At 42.9% G+C, this 17636-nt stretch overlaps 1 protein-coding gene across 12 annotated transcripts in view; it reads left to right on the top strand.

Moving 5' to 3' along the window:
- The window catches only part of LOC134337298 (receptor-type tyrosine-protein phosphatase S-like), a 513177-nt gene that overhangs the window by 381038 nt on the left and 114503 nt on the right, over nucleotides 1–17636 (top strand). For 4 of the 12 annotated variants that reach the window (XM_063032180.1, XM_063032175.1, XM_063032179.1 and 1 more), the window contains exons 13-15: nucleotides 577–603; nucleotides 1553–1670; nucleotides 16512–17099. The exons of 4 other annotated variants lie outside the window; for them this stretch is intronic. In XM_063032180.1, coding sequence (XP_062888250.1) covers nucleotides 577–603; nucleotides 1553–1670; nucleotides 16512–17099 — 733 coding nt within the window. The remainder of the gene's footprint in view (nucleotides 1–576; nucleotides 604–1552; nucleotides 1671–16511; nucleotides 17100–17636) is intronic. 4 more of the 12 variants (XM_063032181.1, XM_063032178.1, XM_063032186.1 and 1 more) reach the window with 1 other exon arrangement.

The following is a 17636-nucleotide window of genomic DNA, read 5'->3' as shown; positions in this document are numbered from 1 at the left end:
TCTGACCAGGATTTCAACCTGTGGCCAAGCCCAGACTGAGTTCCAATACACTGAAATAAAAGCAGAAAAAGCCAGAAACCCTCAGCAGGTCTCACAGTATCCATGTAGAAGAAAACAATTAATATTACAGGCTTTGACCTTTCATTACAGCTGAGAAAGAGAGAAAAAGATGTTAATTTTCAGCTGCTGATAATTTTACCCAGCCCCCTGCAACTGGAAAACAACTTTGTTCTCTTTCCTAGAGTGGACAAAACCTCAGAGCTAAAATATTGATTGTTTCTCTCTTCACGGATGCTGACTGTCCTGCTGAGTGCTTACAGCATTTTCTGCTTTTATCTCGGGTTTCCAGAGTCTGCAGTGTTGTTTCTGATTTTCATTCTGATATAATGGCTCGACCCCCCTCCCTTAAGAGTCTGACTTTTCATCATGGTGTCTGCTTTCCATTATGAATCCTCAAGGTCTGTGTGTTCTTATATGCAGTAATGAAAACTGGCATAGATGCCTCAGAGTTCTTCTTTCATCCTTGATTCTATTTGTTTTTTTTCCTCTTTTTCTTGCTGTCCTCCTGTTGCTCAGTGGGAGACTGACGACACTGCAGAATATGTGAGTAAACGTCCTACTCCTCTGCTCCCTTGTTATTCACCTCCTGCAGAGTCCTGTTGCTCGCTGTACAGAAAGTCATAATTGTTTGCTTACCGATTTTGCATGGGCTAGAAGCTTGCTGTTTGCTGTGTTTTGTTTTCTTTTGGGAAGGGATGGGTCTCCTTTTATAGTATTTAGTCCCAGTATTTTCACAACAGCTTGGGCTGGGGTTGTTTACTTCAGAATAAAGGAGACAGAGGGGAGATTTAACTCTGGTGTACAAGATAATGAGACTTTGATACCAGAGAGATGAGATTTCATAATATGAGATTTGAAATAATTAGAGGAATGTTGATAAACTAACCGAATGAACATGTGGTAAATATCTGGGACTCACTGTTTTGAAGGACGGTGGAGACAGAAATCTCTCCTTCATGATTCTAAATATGATGAAGGCTTGAAGAGCTAAGACTTGCAGAGGTGTATATATGTCCAGCTGTCCTTCTATCCTGTATATCTTGGTGGTCCCAGCATTTCAAGTCTCTACTCAAGGTTTCCAGTCTATTCCACCTGGCATTCCATGCACAGGAAAGCGGGAGTAAACCAATCACTCAAATGTGTGTCTTTCCAGTCAAAGCCACCGCAGATGCCTCAGAACTCTTCCTTTTGGCACCTTGCCTAATTGGTTTAAAAATGGGTTTCATGAGAACTAGCTCTACTCAGTGGTGGACATAGCCCTTGTCTGAAGTAATTTTAATAGAATTCACCAACCAATATTAGGCAGGTTCTGATTTGCCGTCTGGATTAGTGCCCATGTGGAAGGGTCTTCTCTGAATCTTTATTTTCACCTTTTTGCATTCTATAGTTTAAAGGTGTTCATTTTGTGCGTGGGATGTTTTAAATTCATCCAATGTGACTAAATTGGATTCCTGTTATGTTCCGAGCTGAAGCGATGTGTTTCTATTGATAGGAGATGATCATCTCTGGGCTGCAGCCAGAAACAACATACTCCATCACTGTGGCAGCCTACACGACAAAAGGCGATGGTGTGCGCAGCAGGTCCAAGTTGGTGGTCACCAAAGGGTCAGGTCAGTCTCCTGCCATGGTATTTGACTTGAAGCAGAAAAGGCATCATAAATGGGTTCCATTTGCACTGAACATCTTATTTTCCTGCGAGGGATGGGGTGGGGTGGAAGCAACTGCAGGTGCCACTTCCTTCCCTTTGTCTCATGGTCCACTGTCCTCTCCTGTCAGATTTCTTTTTCTTCAGTCCTTTACTTTGTTCACCTTCCACCTCCCAGCTTTTCATCAACAGCCCCACCACCCACTCTCCCCCTCCCCTGGTCTTACCTACCACTCATTAACTTGTACTCTTCCCTCTTATTCTGGCCTCTTCCCCTTTCCTTTTCAGTCCGGGAATGTTAATTTTCCTCCATAGATGCGGCCTGATTTGCTGACTTCCCCCAGCATTTTGTTTGGATTGATCCAGATTTCCAGCATCTGCAGAATCCCGTGTGTGTCTGTGAGAGAGCAGATGTTGGAATCTAGAGTAACAAGCTATCTGCTGGAGGAACCAGCAGGTCAGGCAGCATCAGTGCACCAGATGAAGGATCGCAATCTGAAACATCATCTCCATAGATGCCGATTGACCTGTTAAGTTCCTCTAGCTTTTTTTTTTGCGTGTGCCTGCACACGTGCGAGTCTGTGCGTGTGCGTCCGTTATGATGGGTTTTTTTTCATGGCTTTTTACAAGGCGCGGAACGAGAGAGAGAGAGACTGTGTGGCACGCCACTCCCCACACAGACATTTTCCCAGTATTTTCCCTTTATTTTACGAGGTGGAGTTGCAATCTCGACACTCAACCCGGCATGGATGGAAAGCGTACTCGGGAGCGGACCCGACTGGTTTCGAACCCGGGAACCTCCGCTCCCGGGTCCGGCGCTGATGTCATTGCGCCACCAGCCAGCCCTCCTCTAGCTTTTTCAGTGTGCATCTTATTTTCCATTTTTTTTTGTTCTGCATTCCTTGGTGACGTTGTCTGAGCTTCACCTGCTGATGCTCTCAAGGTATTCTCCCATGAAGAGCTGCCTTGGTCTTGTTGGTGTTTTGTACATTCACCCGAGACAATGTTGAGGATCAGCAGCTGATTTTATCATGCTTTTCCTGGTGGTTTTAAGGCTGATTGTACTGCAGTTACCATCATCCCAGATGGCAGCAGTGTGCTGAGATTGGTCTATTTGAACCTGGGTTCTTTCCCTACTTGGTTCAATCATATTCTGCCTTAACCCATTCACCAATTTATAGTATGAATTATTTTGATCAACAGACATTCCTGCGATTAAAGAGCTATATAGTCATGCAACACAGAAACGAGCCCTTCAGCCTGACTATTTCAAAGTTCAAAGTAAATTTATTATCAAAGTACATATGTACCTGTCACCATATAGAACCCTGAGATTTATTTTCTTGCGGGCATACTTAATAAATCCAATAACCATAACAGAATCAATAAAGGATTACACCAATAGTGTGTAAAAAACACAAGCTGTGAAAATACAAAAAGAAAGAAAAAAGGGAAAAAATAAATAGATAGATAAACACATACTGTACATACATACACATATATATATATATCGAGAACATGAGATGAAGAGTCCTTGAGGGTGAGTCCATAGGTTGGAGAACAGTTCAGTAACGGGGCAAGTGAAGTTGAGGGCTTGCCAATGAAGATTCCCGTCTAACCTAGTCCCATTTGCCCATGTTTGGCCCATATCCCTTTCCTTCTAAATATTGTTGATGTCCCTTCCTCAACCTCTTTGCCTGGTTGCTCATTCCACATACTGACCACAGATAAAAATGTTGCCCTAAGGTTCCTATTAAATCTCTCCCCCCCCCCCACCTTAAACCCATGCTCTCTAGTTCTTGATTCCCCAATCCTGCAGGAAAGTGTGAGTATTTATCCTGTCTATGCCCCTCATGATTTTATACGCCTTTATAATGGTCGGCTCATTCCCCATTACATTGAGTAAAGTCCCTACCTGCTCAACCTCTCTGTGTGACTCAGTCCCTCAAGTCCTGGCAACATCTTCTTCAATCTTCTCTGCACTTTTTCCAGCTTATTGTCTGAAATCTGTTGCTATGCACAATTGCTAAATGCCTGAGAGAAAAATAGGAGTCAAGCTATTGAGGTTGGGATGGATGAATATCACTGATGAGTCAAGTCAGAGGGAGAAGGAAATAGAGAACACTTCATCATTTTCTACCTTAAATTAAATTCTGCATTTCTTTCCCAGGAGCAGTTACTACAAAGGAAATTATTGCCCTGCAATTGTCTTTCAAGAAGGGATATTTGCTCATCAACCTTTCTTGACGAATGACATAACCTTTCTATTGTTTAGGCTGGAGAGAGGCAGGTTCATCCTGTCCTATTTCTAGATTTGGAGTGATAATTGTAGCATGCCACAGTTTACCTGCTTATTAATAAATCAGGGAGGAGTCCACTGTATCGATCCACTATAAATAAACCGGGAGTCATTGAGTTGGTGGGCAGATATTTGGGGAAGAGTGATAAGCAAGTAGCTTGCAATTTTGTTTGCTGCTGGCAAAATCCATAGGAATGTAGGATTGATAGGTGGACAGCTGTTCACATGTGCATAATGCAAGTGAGTAGTGAATCCTTATGATTTATAGAGCTGTGAAAGAGAGTCGCTGTGTCACAGCTTGCAAATATTCCACAGGAGCAAACAGGTCACTTTAATAGAGTGGAGAGAGAGATGACATTGGATATTACAGTTTTAGAATGCAGGCTGAAGATCTTTCAGCATCAAGTAAAGGAACATTACCCATGAAATCACTGCCTGATGTTAGTTGATGTATGCCTAATACACTTACTTGATGCTCAACTGATGAGTTTTTTTTTAATAGCAGCACTCAGCCAGTTAAAATAAACAGATTACTGCCTGCATTAAAACAGTGGACAGAAGAATCTCATAACAGTATATTTAGCAGTCACCAGTTAGAACTGTTAATGATAATTTCCAGCTGACAGACATTATCCCACCTGCTGTGTTGGCCACTAATTGGCATGGAGCCAATTAATTCAAATCATTTTATGCCATCAGCCTTCAGCAGTAGCAGAAACACTTACCTCACTGTTTGCTGGCTTTCATCCATAACCTGATCGCCACCCCCCAACTCCCACCGCTCCCTCAGGATGCCTCGTGATGCTGTCAGATCCTAGGTAGGTCTGGTCGATTCACTGCAGCAGTTCTCACAGTTTTCGCACGTTGCAAACTAATGGAACAAGAACACATTGCCTTGCTACGTCTGGCAAATACTGATGTGTGGATTTCACAGGTGCGGACATCTCCAGATAATAATCACGGGGAGACACAGGGCAGCAGGTGGGAACAAGCAGGTCCGGTAACAAACTGTCAGGGAAAAGCTGGGCACACTGCTCGCTAAGTATTGGTAGCACATCCGTCTGCAGCCTGTATTAAATGCGGATCTTTAATCTCCAACTCTACACTGTGGGCCATTCAGCCCATCAGAATCATAGTATAAGATATGAGCAAATTAGGCCATTCAGCCCATCAATTCTGCCCCATCATTCAATCGTGGCTGATTTTTCTTCAGCCCCCATTCTTCCACCTTCCCCCTATCATCCTTGCCCTTACCAATCAAGAATCTATGAACCTTAGCCTTAAATACTCCTAATGATTTGGCCTCCACAGCTCTCTGTATTAATAAATTCTACAGACTTAACACCTGTTGGCTGAAGAAATTCCTCCTCACTTTTATAGACATGTCCCTTTATTTTAAGGCTGTGCCCTCGGATCCTAGACTCTCCAACTAATGAAAATATCCTCCCTATGTCCGCCCTATCCGGTTCTTTCCCTGTCCTGTAGATTTACGTGAGCATTCCTGTTCTAGTCCAGTTGATATTAAGATTGAACGCATGATACCAACGGAGAGAAAGGCACCTCATTCCTATCACTTCCTATTAGGTTCAGCTGCAATCATAAAGAACATATAAATTACAGCAGGAATCCGTCAGGGTCATTAAATAAGATTGTAGCTGATCAGATTGTAATGCCAACTCTGCATTCCCACCCACTCCAGTGGTTTTTAACCCTTTGCTTATTAAGTTTCTATCTATCACTCTCGAAGAAGTATTTAATGATTCTGTTTCCACACCTTTTGAAGAAGAGAGTTCCAAAGGCTCACAATCCACAAAGGGAAATGTTTTACTTCAAAGCTCAAAGTAAAATTTATTATCGGAGTGCATACATGTTACCACATGCAACCCTGGGCATACTCAGCAAATCTATAGAATTGTAACTGTAAACAGGATTAATGAAAGAACAAGAGCACAGAAGACAACAAACTGTGCAAATGCAAATATAAATAAATAGCAATAAATAATGAGAGCGTGAAATAACAAGATAAAGAATCCTTAAAGTGAGATCATTGGTTGTGGGAACCTCTCAATGGATGAGTGTAGTTATCCTCTTTAGTTCAAGAGCCTGATGTTTGAGGGATAGTAATTGTTCCTGAACCTGGTGCTACGAGTCCTGAGGCAGCTGTACCTTCTATCTGATGGCAGCAGCGAGGAATAAAGCATGGCCTGGGTCTTTGATGATGAATGCTCCTTTCCTACAACAGCGTTTCATGTAGATGTGCTCAATGGTTGGGAGGGATTTACCCGTGATGTACTCGGCCAAATCCACAACCTTTTGTCGGATTTTCTGCTCAAAGGCATTGGTGTTCCCATAATGCAGCCAGTCAGCACACTTTCCACCACACATCTATAGAAGTTTGTCAAAGTTTTTGATGCCATGCCGAATCTCTGCAGACTCCTAAGGAAATAGAGGTCCTGTTGTGTTTTCTTTGCAATTTGATGGATCCAGGATGGGCCCTCTGAAATAGTGACACCCAGGTAGTTAAAACTACTGACCCTCTCCACCTCTGATCGTCCAATGAGTACTAGCTCGTGAGCTTCCGATTTCCCTCACCTGAAATCTACAATCAGTTCTGCTTTCAATAGGTGAGACCCATTGTTTTTATACAGTGATCCTCTCCACACTGCAACGCACACAGACATATATGCACACAGTCTAATATAGTCAGACATGCACATTAATGCACAGACACAAAGCATTAACCCATGCAGAAGCAGTGACATGCCCACACATTAACACATACACTCCAACAGCAATGTCCTTTCAGTGTTTCAACTTGCAAACCAGTTTGGTTTAAATTAAGGCATCTCATTACAAAAGGCCCAGAAACAGGAACAGCTGGGAAAGGAACATTCCCCATTAATCTCTGGTAATTTGCCATGCTGTAACCAATTCTCTTTATACTAACAATTATTTAAGCCCAATAAAATGTTAGTTTACATGGCAGATGCTGCCACTTCTCTCAACCCTCCAGTAAAACATTGGCACTTTGCTGTAATACTTAATCTGTATTAAGGAGTAGATTTCACTCCAGTAAACACAATTTTCAGTGCTTTCACTTTTCACACCTCATTCAATGTGCACTGCCAGTCAGTGTGACTTGTCAGTTTGTTTATTTAGCCAGCACGTTCGCTGTCTCTTCCCTGAAGCTGCAGCTTTTTGCAGCTGAGCCAGGAGCCCGGCTTCCCTCGAGTACCTTGACCAATTTTCCATGAGTTTGGGTGGCATATTGAACTGGGGCATGCGTCACAGATGGCAAATTTTCCGGCCGGAATCATTAAAATGAATTGGGACATTGTGTAGAAAGATGGTAGTGAAGAAAGATTAGACTCGACACTGCCAATATTCTCTTCTTTTCAGAGATACGCATCATTCAAAATATAAACACAAGATACAATCAGGACATATTTTTCTCTACAATCATTGTACATCAGTCCAATCATCCTGTTACAATGCCTCGTCATGTTGCCCTTTTAAACACTGCATTGTTACTCAGGACTCAGCCCCTCAGTAACCTAGCCTGTTGTTCCTCCCTACAGAGACTTTGCAGTGGCTTTACCAAGCTTCACTGCCAGTCTTGTTAAGTCACACACAAGAAGGCTGTAGAAATTTAGTTGCCCAAGACAATTGACATGATGTGCTAAAGTAAATGGTTTCTCTAATCAGTAGAGGTAAAGGAGAATTTAGATGACAGGGAAAGAAAACAGATTTAAAATAACTATTTTCTTTACCAGTTTCCATGCTGTTTCTTTCCTACCTCCTCCCCAATGTTAGGAACATATTCAGATGAGTGCTCTACCATTGCACACACCTCCACTACAAATCATTGTCCTTGACAGTTATTTTTTCCTGCAGCGTGATTAGAGCTCGCCGGCATTAATAGCTTGCTGGCATATCGTCTGACTGAAGGTGCAACCTGAATTGCATTTGCAAAGTGTTGATTTAGATGTGCCTCCTAGAATGTGCACTTGTGGCGTTAGTGCTGACTTGCACAACGCAGGGAGGAGGTGGTAAACAGGTCGAGGTAATGTCCACAGTCAGATGCTGGCAGGCTCTTGTCTGGTTGATGCTTTGCCAGCAAACGCCAGTGACAGGAACAGATTGGAGCTGCAGTTAAACCAAGGATATTAATGTTCCAGAACTCCTGTAGTCATTTGCTGCCCATTCTCTCAATGTCACAGCTTGACTTCATTCTGCACATTCAAATGTCCTGTGGTACCATGAGCTGCATCAGTGGTGAACCTGCTGATGGATGATCCAGAGCCTCAGCTGATAAATAATGTTCATAAAATTTAAAAAACAGAGCAGAAAGAGTCCATAAACCCAATCTGAGCAAAACTACAATTATCCAGGCCAATCTCTTCCTTGTTCCTTAACTTTGTAGGTATACCTGCATATCTTAAAAGCATAAACACAAGAGATTCTAAAGATGCTGGAAACCTTAAGCAACACACACAAAATACTGGAGGAATTCAGCAGGTCAGGCAGCATCTATGGAGGGGAATAAGCAGTCGACATTCCTGGCCAAGACCCTTCCTCAGGACTGGAAAGGAAGGGTGAAAATGCAAGAATAAGAAGGTGGGGAAAGAGTGCAAGCTGGCAGGTGATGGGTGAGACCAGGTGAAGGAAAGGTGGATGGGTGGGGGAGCAGGATTGAAGTAAGAAGCTGGGAGTTGAGAGGTAGAAGAGGTAAAGGACTGAAGAAGAAAAAATCTGATATGAGAGGACAGCAGACTATGGGAGAAAGGAAAGCAGGAGGGGCGCGAGAGGGAGGCGATGAACAGCTGAGAAGAGGAGTGAGAGTGGAACCAGAATGAGGAATGTAAAAAGGGGAGAGGGGAGAAATTACCACAAGTTAGTGAAATCGATGTTCAAAAGCATGACTTTTTTTGCCTCCTCCCTTACTTCCAGTCAAATAAAACATAGTAAGTCCAGCACAGGAACAGGTCTTTCAACCCACAGATGCCTGTTCTAACCATGATGCAAATGTAAATTAATCCTGTCTGCCTGCACATGATACATATCCTTTCATTCCCTGCACATTCTTATCCCTATCTGAATGACTCTTGAAATCCTCCACTATGTGTTTGTCCATCGTCGACGCCTTGACCATTATGATGGTGTCGAGACTAGCGCTTGATTTGGATTTAAGTGAGGGAGAGTTGCGCAGCGTCAGCTTCCCATCTGGATCCAGTGGCAAGACAGAGTCTAGTCGGCTGGAGATGGGACTAGGCGCAGTGGATGACCAAGACGTCTTCTGTGTCTTGTTGTGCTCTACACGTTCCACGATGCTTGCAGAAACCGCCTTCTTGACCGTTGGACCTTCCATCTGCCGGAGTCTGTCTTCACGTGCTGGAATAGACATCTCCCTACCTCATCGAGGGTTTGAGACCCGTCAGCCACCCTCACCTGGTTTAGCCGGCTTGTTGAACCCCTTGCCCGGGGTGTGGCCACTGTCGCATGCAAACAGCTACGGGGAGCCACAGGTGAGAGCTGAGTGCCAGGTGGGGACCAAAGGTGACATGACATGTTCCCCCACCAGAGGTGCTACCCCTCCCTGACACCCCATACACCCCAATTATGTAATAAAACACTTGCCACATACGTTTACTTTCCCCCTCCACCTTAAAACTATGTCCTTTAGTAATCAACAATTCTACCCCAGGTAAAAAAAACTCTCTCTGCCTTATCCATGACTGTCATAAACTTAGAGTACTCCAAAACCCCTTTCTGATATGAAAATCTTTCTCCTCAGCTCTCCTCTAATTTTTCCATCAATTCATTTAAATGTATACATCTTTATTATTAATTCCCCCAATGTATTCACTCTGTCCCAGCCTCTTATCTTAAACAGTGTAATACCACAAATCTAAACACTCTTGATGGTTTCAGAATGGCAGATTTTCCAGACCATTGGATCATGCTCAGATGAACACAGCAACACACTTCTAATTCATTTTTTTGGATGTTACACAGTGGTTTGATAAATTATTCAGTGAACCAAGCGAGCTTAACTCTTGAGCTCTTGCCAGCTTAACTCTTGAGCTCTTGCAGAGTTAAGACTCTTGAAACTTATTCTTAAATGATAAAGATGGACTCTTGATCTCTAAGTGTATCTGGTCAGGATTCCTGCACTTCATTTGGGTCCTGATGAAAGGTCTCGGCCCGAAACGTCGACTGTTTACTCTTTTCCACAGATGCTGCCTGGCCTGCTGCATTCCTACAGCATTTTTAGTGTGTTGCTTTGGATTTCCAGCAGATTTACTCATGTTTGTGCTTGCACTTTATTCGTTTGCTTGCACTGCAGTTGATCTGTAACACTGTACTCTGCAATCTGTTATCACTTCCCTGTGGTACTACATCACTGTACTTAAGTACAGAATGATCGGTCGAGATGGCATACAAACAAAAGCTTTTCACCTTATCTCAGTGACGTGACAATAGTGAACCAATCCCCAAATTAAAGGAGTTCTTGAGTGGGGGCCCCAAACTGAGTTTAAAATGAATGCAGAAAACAGGGCAAGTATGGGAACCAGGCCCCAATGAACCTAGAGGGAGTATGAGAGCAGGACCTCGATGAGCTATATTTCTAAACAGTAGAATGTCTGAGTTTTACTGCACATCTCAATCAAGTCAATCCCCAGCCTTCCCTCATGCTATCACATCCAAATAGCACCAAAGACCCATTCTCCATAGCTAAAATTTTCAGTGCTGCTGACATACAGTAGTTCTCATACAGTAGGTCTCCTCCGCAACTTCTCCTTCCTGTAACATGGAAATCACGTGCACCAAGGAGATGCCCACTGCCACACCCAATTTATGCTGAACTGGGTGTTTACAGCCAGGATATGACAAGCACTTGACAGCAGTTTCCTCTCCCAAGGAATGCAACAGGAAAAGTAGTTGGTCTTCCCCTTCCAACAGCCATCCAGTGACTCTGCCTGGGAATGTATGTGTGAGGATAGTGGGTGAATGAGGGTTGAACATGCCTTATTGACTCACTGCATGGTTGCATAGGAACAGGAGTGGGCCATTGAACCCCTTGCTTCAATCCTATACTTCGGCTCATCTTCATCTCATTGGTTAGTCACCTCTGGCCACCTTCCAATTCCACCCCCCACCCCCCCGTCCCAAAGTCTATCACCATCGTAAAAGAAAATTACAATTGGCTTTCACTTACTGAAGTGGTCTGTATATTCCAACAAAGTGTGCGTTCTGTTGAAGAGACTTAAACCAGTGATGTACCAATGACTGTTGCCCCAGGACATTGAAAAAGTAGAAACAAGTTAGAACCGGAGATGTGGGCACTGAGAGGGGTGGGCAATGGATGGGGCAAGTTGTGAGAGCAATGAAGTGTAAGTCATTCTGACTTGAGAGAAAGGATAGATGGTTTTGAAATTGCAACTTCAATAGACTAGAATTCAATAATTAGCCCAGTAAGGAGCAGCACAGTGCGACAGCTGGTGGGGGTACTGCCTCAGAATCAAAATCAGGATTATTATTACATCCAACATAAAAAATAACTACAACCTACAATAAAACATATAACAAATAGCATAAAAGAGGGAAAGTGAGGTAGTGTTCATGGGCTCATGGGCTGTTCAGAAATCTGGTGGTGGTAGGAAGAAGCTATTCCTAAAAAAGCTTCCGGCTGCTGTAACTCTGATGGTCGTAATGAGGAGAAGGCATGCCTCAGAAGTCCGTAATGATGGCTCATAGCCCCAGTAATCCAGGCACGATCCTGGCCTCAGGTGCTACCAGTCAGGAGTTTGCATATACTCTTTGTGTTCCTGTTTCCTCCCACATCCCAGAGGTATGCCAGTGATAATTTAATTGTCCACTGCAAAGACAAGTTGTAGAGTCGAGGCAGTTGATGAGAATGTGGGGAGAATAAAATGGGATTCATGTAATTGAGTGCTTGATGCTTGCTGTTGGCTTCCACTCTGTATGACTCTAGGTTAATTCAACATTATCATTCTAATATACCCCAAAACTGTAGGACATAGCAGTATACGACACGACCTCATGGAATCAGGAGGAGGGGAACGAACTCTAGGTCTATAACCAACCAAAGGCAAAGCCACGATAATTATGAGAAAAAGACAACACATCAGTCAGAAGTGCATGATAGGACCAACTTAAGGTTCAAGGTTCAAAGATCAAGGATCAAGTTCATTTGCCATATACAATAACATGTATTAGGAATTTGCTGGAGTGTGTTGGTACTAGAATGGTTGATCAGATTAACTGCCTGAGGAAAGAAACTTATAAAATGGTGTGAAGTTTTTATTTTAACAGCCTTATAAGTGCCTTCCAGAAGGGAGCTTTTGGAAAAGGCAGTTTGCTGGATGGGTAATGTCCGTGATGAGTTTGCCTGCCTGCTTCTTTATCCTGGACACTCACAAGTCTTGCAGTGATGGTGGACGGCAGCCAATGACCTCTTCTGCTGTCGTGACAGTTTGCTGTAGTTTTTGTATATTGTGGGAGGATGCTGCACCAAACCAGGCAGTAATGGCTGACGTGAGGATGCTCTCTATAATGGCAGTGTAGGATTTCACCAGTATGTTCTGTGGAAAATGGCATTTTACCAACTGCTGCAAGAAGTACATCCTATACTGTGCCTTTTTGCCAATGAGGAAGATAAAGATTCTCCCACACGGATTCCTGTGAAACAATGATGGCCAGGAACCTGAATGTTGAAGCTATGCTAACGGTGGAGTTGTTGACGATGAGTGGGTGGAGGGGCGACACATTTCTCCTGAAATCAATATGCATCTCCATGGTTTTCAGTGCACTCCGCTCCGGGTTGTGATTGCAGCAGGACACTAGCCTGCTTACTTCCTGGTGCTACTTGCATTCATCACCTCTGGATGCACTAGCACGCTAAGGGATCAGTGATGAATTAAGCTGTCTTTTGTTTGAATTAAATGACGATTGCAGCAACATTCCCTGGTACAGTTAATCAGTTTCAGACAGAAGGAGAATCCTATAGCAAACGATTCCAAAGAGAGGAGAGAATTGGGGTCCTTTTAAACCAAGGCAGTTTCTTGCCCTCAATCCAGATGACTAAATAATTTGCAGCACTTCCCCATCTAGTCTTGACTATTCTAATACAGCCTTAATCAATATTGTTTGGCCATCATTCAAAACTCTGCTACACAAGCTCAAACTTACACCAAATCCAATTTCCACAACGTCCTTGTGCTTGTTGACTTTCATTGGCTCAGGTTCAGCAAAAGCTCAGTTTTAAAATTCTTCTCACATGTTTTTAAACCTCTCCACTTTGCCCCTCTATGGTCTGTCTTGGAAGCCACACCTACTCCTAATTACTAAGCTAGCTAGCTGTACACTCCTTTCAAATCTGGAGCATTTCTGAACTTCCAAAATAACATACAACTGTAGGTGCTGAGAATGTGAAGTAAAATCTGGTTAAAAACTCTTCATTAGATGCTGCCTGACTTGCTGAGGGCTTCTAGCACTTTGTTTTTTCTTAAATTTTGCATTCCTCAGTTTACAGCTTGCACCATTGGTGGACCTGTCATCAGCTGCCAAAGCTCTGAAAGTCTTCAGAACTCTAAGGTTCCTATGTCTGTCCCTTTTCCCTTCTGGAAAATGCTCCTTTATCTGCACATCTTTAACAAAACTTTTGACCTGGATCGAAATGAATTCAGGGGAAGACTGTTCACAGTAACCTTCCAAGAGCAATAAGAGATAGGCAATCAGTACAGTCTCGCCCCAGTGCCCACACCCCAGAGATGAATATTTTTTAAATCTTTCCTTTCACCTCTTAATGCACTCCATTGTCAAGTTTTGGCTGCTAGCTCTCCTGTAAATGTTCAGATAGTTTGCAGTTTGGAAGCTGCTAGGTAAATAGAAATTATGTTTGCTGCTTGACTCTGGTACCACCTAACTCACAAACACAAGTTCTGATTTAAAAGTGTTCTGGGTGTTTCCCATAGATAGGGTTCAATAGAGTAACCAACCCACATGCTTCTCATAACCAACTTAGCACCTCCTTCGGCTGAAGAAAAGCTGTGCAGGAAGTGCAAAAGATCCCTCAGGACCATTCTTTTTTTGTTTGATTTTACAAGGTTTTTTGGATTTGATGGAAAGTGCTATGATTAATGGGTATCTGGGTGGAGCTCCAGCATGCAATCCAGATTAAGAGAGATAAAATAGTTAATGAAATGAGTGATTTCAGGAATGAGTTCTAAATTGGTATAAATCAGGAAGCTCAGCTGATTTTTATATAGACTGCAAAACCCAGAAGCAAGTTACAAATTGAAATCCATTTGAAGGATTTGCATGATTTATGTATTAAACAATAAATATTGGAAAGTGAATGACAGGGCTCAGATGGTTTATACTTGAAATACAGATTCCCAGGAATGAGCTGTAGACAGGAGTTGAGATTAGACACTTAGATGCCTAATTTTTTAGATGGAAATCTGTAAGTAAATTACATGCAGGCTGGAATCTAATGTGGGAGTTAGAATGATTTATATGTTTTATGATGAAATACATTTTTATACCTCTGGGTAAGTTTTTTAGCTTCATTTTTCTGCTATGGTTCTTCATTCCTTGTGCTTCTAAATACATCAACTAAACAATATTCAACTTATCTAAGTACCAGTTCCAAAAGGGTTAAAACAAGCACTATTTGAATAATGCAATTATTAGAGGTTGTGTTGGTTCTCAGACATACAGGAAAGGCGTATGTATAATTCATTCTTCTGTGAATCTGAAAAATGTACATCTGACTTTCCTAAGACCATCCCTCCTTCTTCAAATTACAGACTTAACCCCTAGTTAAATCTTTACATACATTGTCTGATCTACTCTGATCACGCCAGGTAGTGGACTGTGTTACAGGCCTTAGGCACAGATTTTGTTTTATTTCAACAATATACTTAATTCATAAAAAAATACAGGAAAAGCAGTACAATCAGTACATGTCTGTTTTCACACTCATTGTACCACCATTGTATTTTATTTAGAATGCATTATTCACGCTTCACTTGGACAGAAAGGTGGACAATCCATCCCCCTCTATAGCTGCTGTCTGACCCTGTGAGTTACTCCAGCCACCCATTTTTTGTCTTTCACTAGCGCTGCCTCACTGTTGGCTAGCCATGGATAAGGAGTACAGACTAAAACTTTATTCAACTTCATTTCCTCCCATGGGTTAAACTGATTAGAAAAGTTTTTAAAATTTGAAACGTAAAGTGAACCATCCACCTCGTAGTCTAATGACTCTTACCCACTGGCAACTTAATTTTGTTTTTGCCACTTTGATGTATCTGTGTTTAGTTGGTCTATAGTGATTAACGGAAAGGATGAAAAGGGAGCTGTGAAAATTACAGCAGGCAAATTGAGCTTAGTGTGGCGTTAAATTAAATGAAAAATCTTTGCTGTTCATTTACATATAGAACTGCACCGTTAATCAGGACAACAGCCTGCCAGCAACTGTCATTACCTCAGAACTGAATTTGCTTAACTGGGAAAAGCTATTACAAAGAAACTTGATCTCAGTGATACAGCTCCAATCTGGGGCTGATTCAATGCGGGAGATGTCAGTGATGGAAAGCAAATGGCTATATAACTGATGCCTGTTAGATACCCAGCCAAACTAACATCAACGGAAAAGAAAATAGGAAATATGAAGCCTAACATATTCCCTACTAAACAGCCTGCATCACCACTGGGAGTTACACCTCATCCTAGAAGGTCTCCTTAAGAGCACTTTGTACATTGTCGTAGTCAGGCATACCCAGGGTGTGAATGCATGAGAATTACTGTTTTGCAAAAATAGCACAGTATGGTCTATTGCAAAGATGTCAAACAGAAGCTAGCATAAACTTAGATTAGCATAAATTACACATAACTTACACGACAAAATAAACATAACAGTATTAGTGGAAGTTGAGAGAAAGAATAACATAATCCAAGGCAGAGTTAATTTTTTTTTTCAGGTCGGTTCAAGAATCTGATGGCAATGGGGAGAAAACATTTGTTGAACCTTGATGTTCTGAGGTATATTTCCCTCACCTACCTGAGGGTATGATTGCTGGCATCACTTCACCTGGCTCTCAGTAGGGGAGACCATCAGAGTTAACCCAGAGTTTCTCCTTTTCCTCAATGACCAGGGGGTTTGCCACTGCTAATCCATTTTCCCTTCCTCATTTATTCGACAGACTCTACTTCCTTTCACCTAGTGATCCAATTTGAGTCACTGCCTTTGCATCATTACAGCAGAATTCCAGAGGAATAAGCAGTCAATCTGGAAGCTGCTTTCTTGTTTGACAGAAATGAAATGATAACTGTCTTTTAACATTTAAGCTTGTAGTATTGAGATAAGTTACTCAGAGGATAAATTACAAGGAAAATCACTGGGGGTGAGATTGTTCTGAAAACTGGCATAGACTTGATGAGCTGAATGTCATAAGAAAACTCTGTTTTGCCTTTCAGTTCCCAACAGACCCACACTTACAGTCCATTTAGTGCAAGAGAACACAGTCGTGTTAGAATGGCAGCCTCCTTCGGAGATGTTTGGACAGCTTCTTGGCTATCAGCTTCGGCTAGGGCGTACGGACGTATCGCCCCTGACGACCCTGGATTTCTCGGACCACGAACATCAGTACTTGGCCCACAGCTTACACAAAGGTGCCACCTACGTGTTCAGGCTGGCAGCCCGCAATGGCGCTGGTGTCGGGGTGGAGGATGTCAAGCAGCTCACACTCCCAGAAGATGTGCCCAAAGGCTACCCACAGATCCTGGACTTGGCAAATGTCACCACCTCATCTGTTCAGTTTGGCTGGCTGCCCCCAGTGTTGGCAGAAAGAAATGGCATCATCACTTCATACACTGTCTCCTGGAGACAGGCAGGTGCCCAGAGCAATCCCTCCGAAGTGTCCACCAGATCCTCCCAGACTAGCCTCACACTGGACAGCCTTAAACCGGATACCAGTTATGACATTAAAGTCAGGGCACACACCATTAAAGGCCCTGGTCCTTACAGTCCTGCTGTTCAGTATCGGACCATGCCATTGGATCAAGGTAGGGGTTATCTATTTGTAATCCCGGGTGGCGGTGGGGCAGTTTTGGGCTTGGTACACTCTACTTACAGTCAACTGCGTCAAATCCCAAGGTAAAATATGTCAGGTCTGCTGAAAGCAAGCTGTTGGTAGCTTCAGAATGCTTCATTGCTCATGCAGGTAAGGTCATCATTTGGGGTCAGCAAGTCATACCCAGTAGAGAAGGTCCTCATTGGGCAGTACGCTGCAAGCTCCAAACATAACTACACAGGTAGGAATGACTGCTGTTCTGTACTTCTGACTGGTAGCAATAAACAGATAGTCTAGGTGTTCTAGAAGACGTACGGGCCACTAGCCAGAGAGGCATGGTGGTCACATGGACATCTGGTATTGCTTCAGTGCTTGCCGGATGAAGCATTGACCAGCTGAGCAGATCCAGCAGACTAGTACTTCAATGTTGGGGGAAAAACCATTTGGTGACCACCAAATGACAACCAATGCATTGCTGGTGGGTATGTGGTAGTACTTCTGTACTCTGGTATCTCAAATGAGGCAAATG

The sequence above is a fragment of the Mobula hypostoma genome, chromosome 24, assembly GCF_963921235.1.
Source record: "Mobula hypostoma chromosome 24, sMobHyp1.1, whole genome shotgun sequence".
Lineage (NCBI taxonomy): Eukaryota > Metazoa > Chordata > Chondrichthyes > Myliobatiformes > Myliobatidae > Mobula > Mobula hypostoma.
This window is presented reverse-complemented; position numbering and strand designations above follow the sequence as displayed.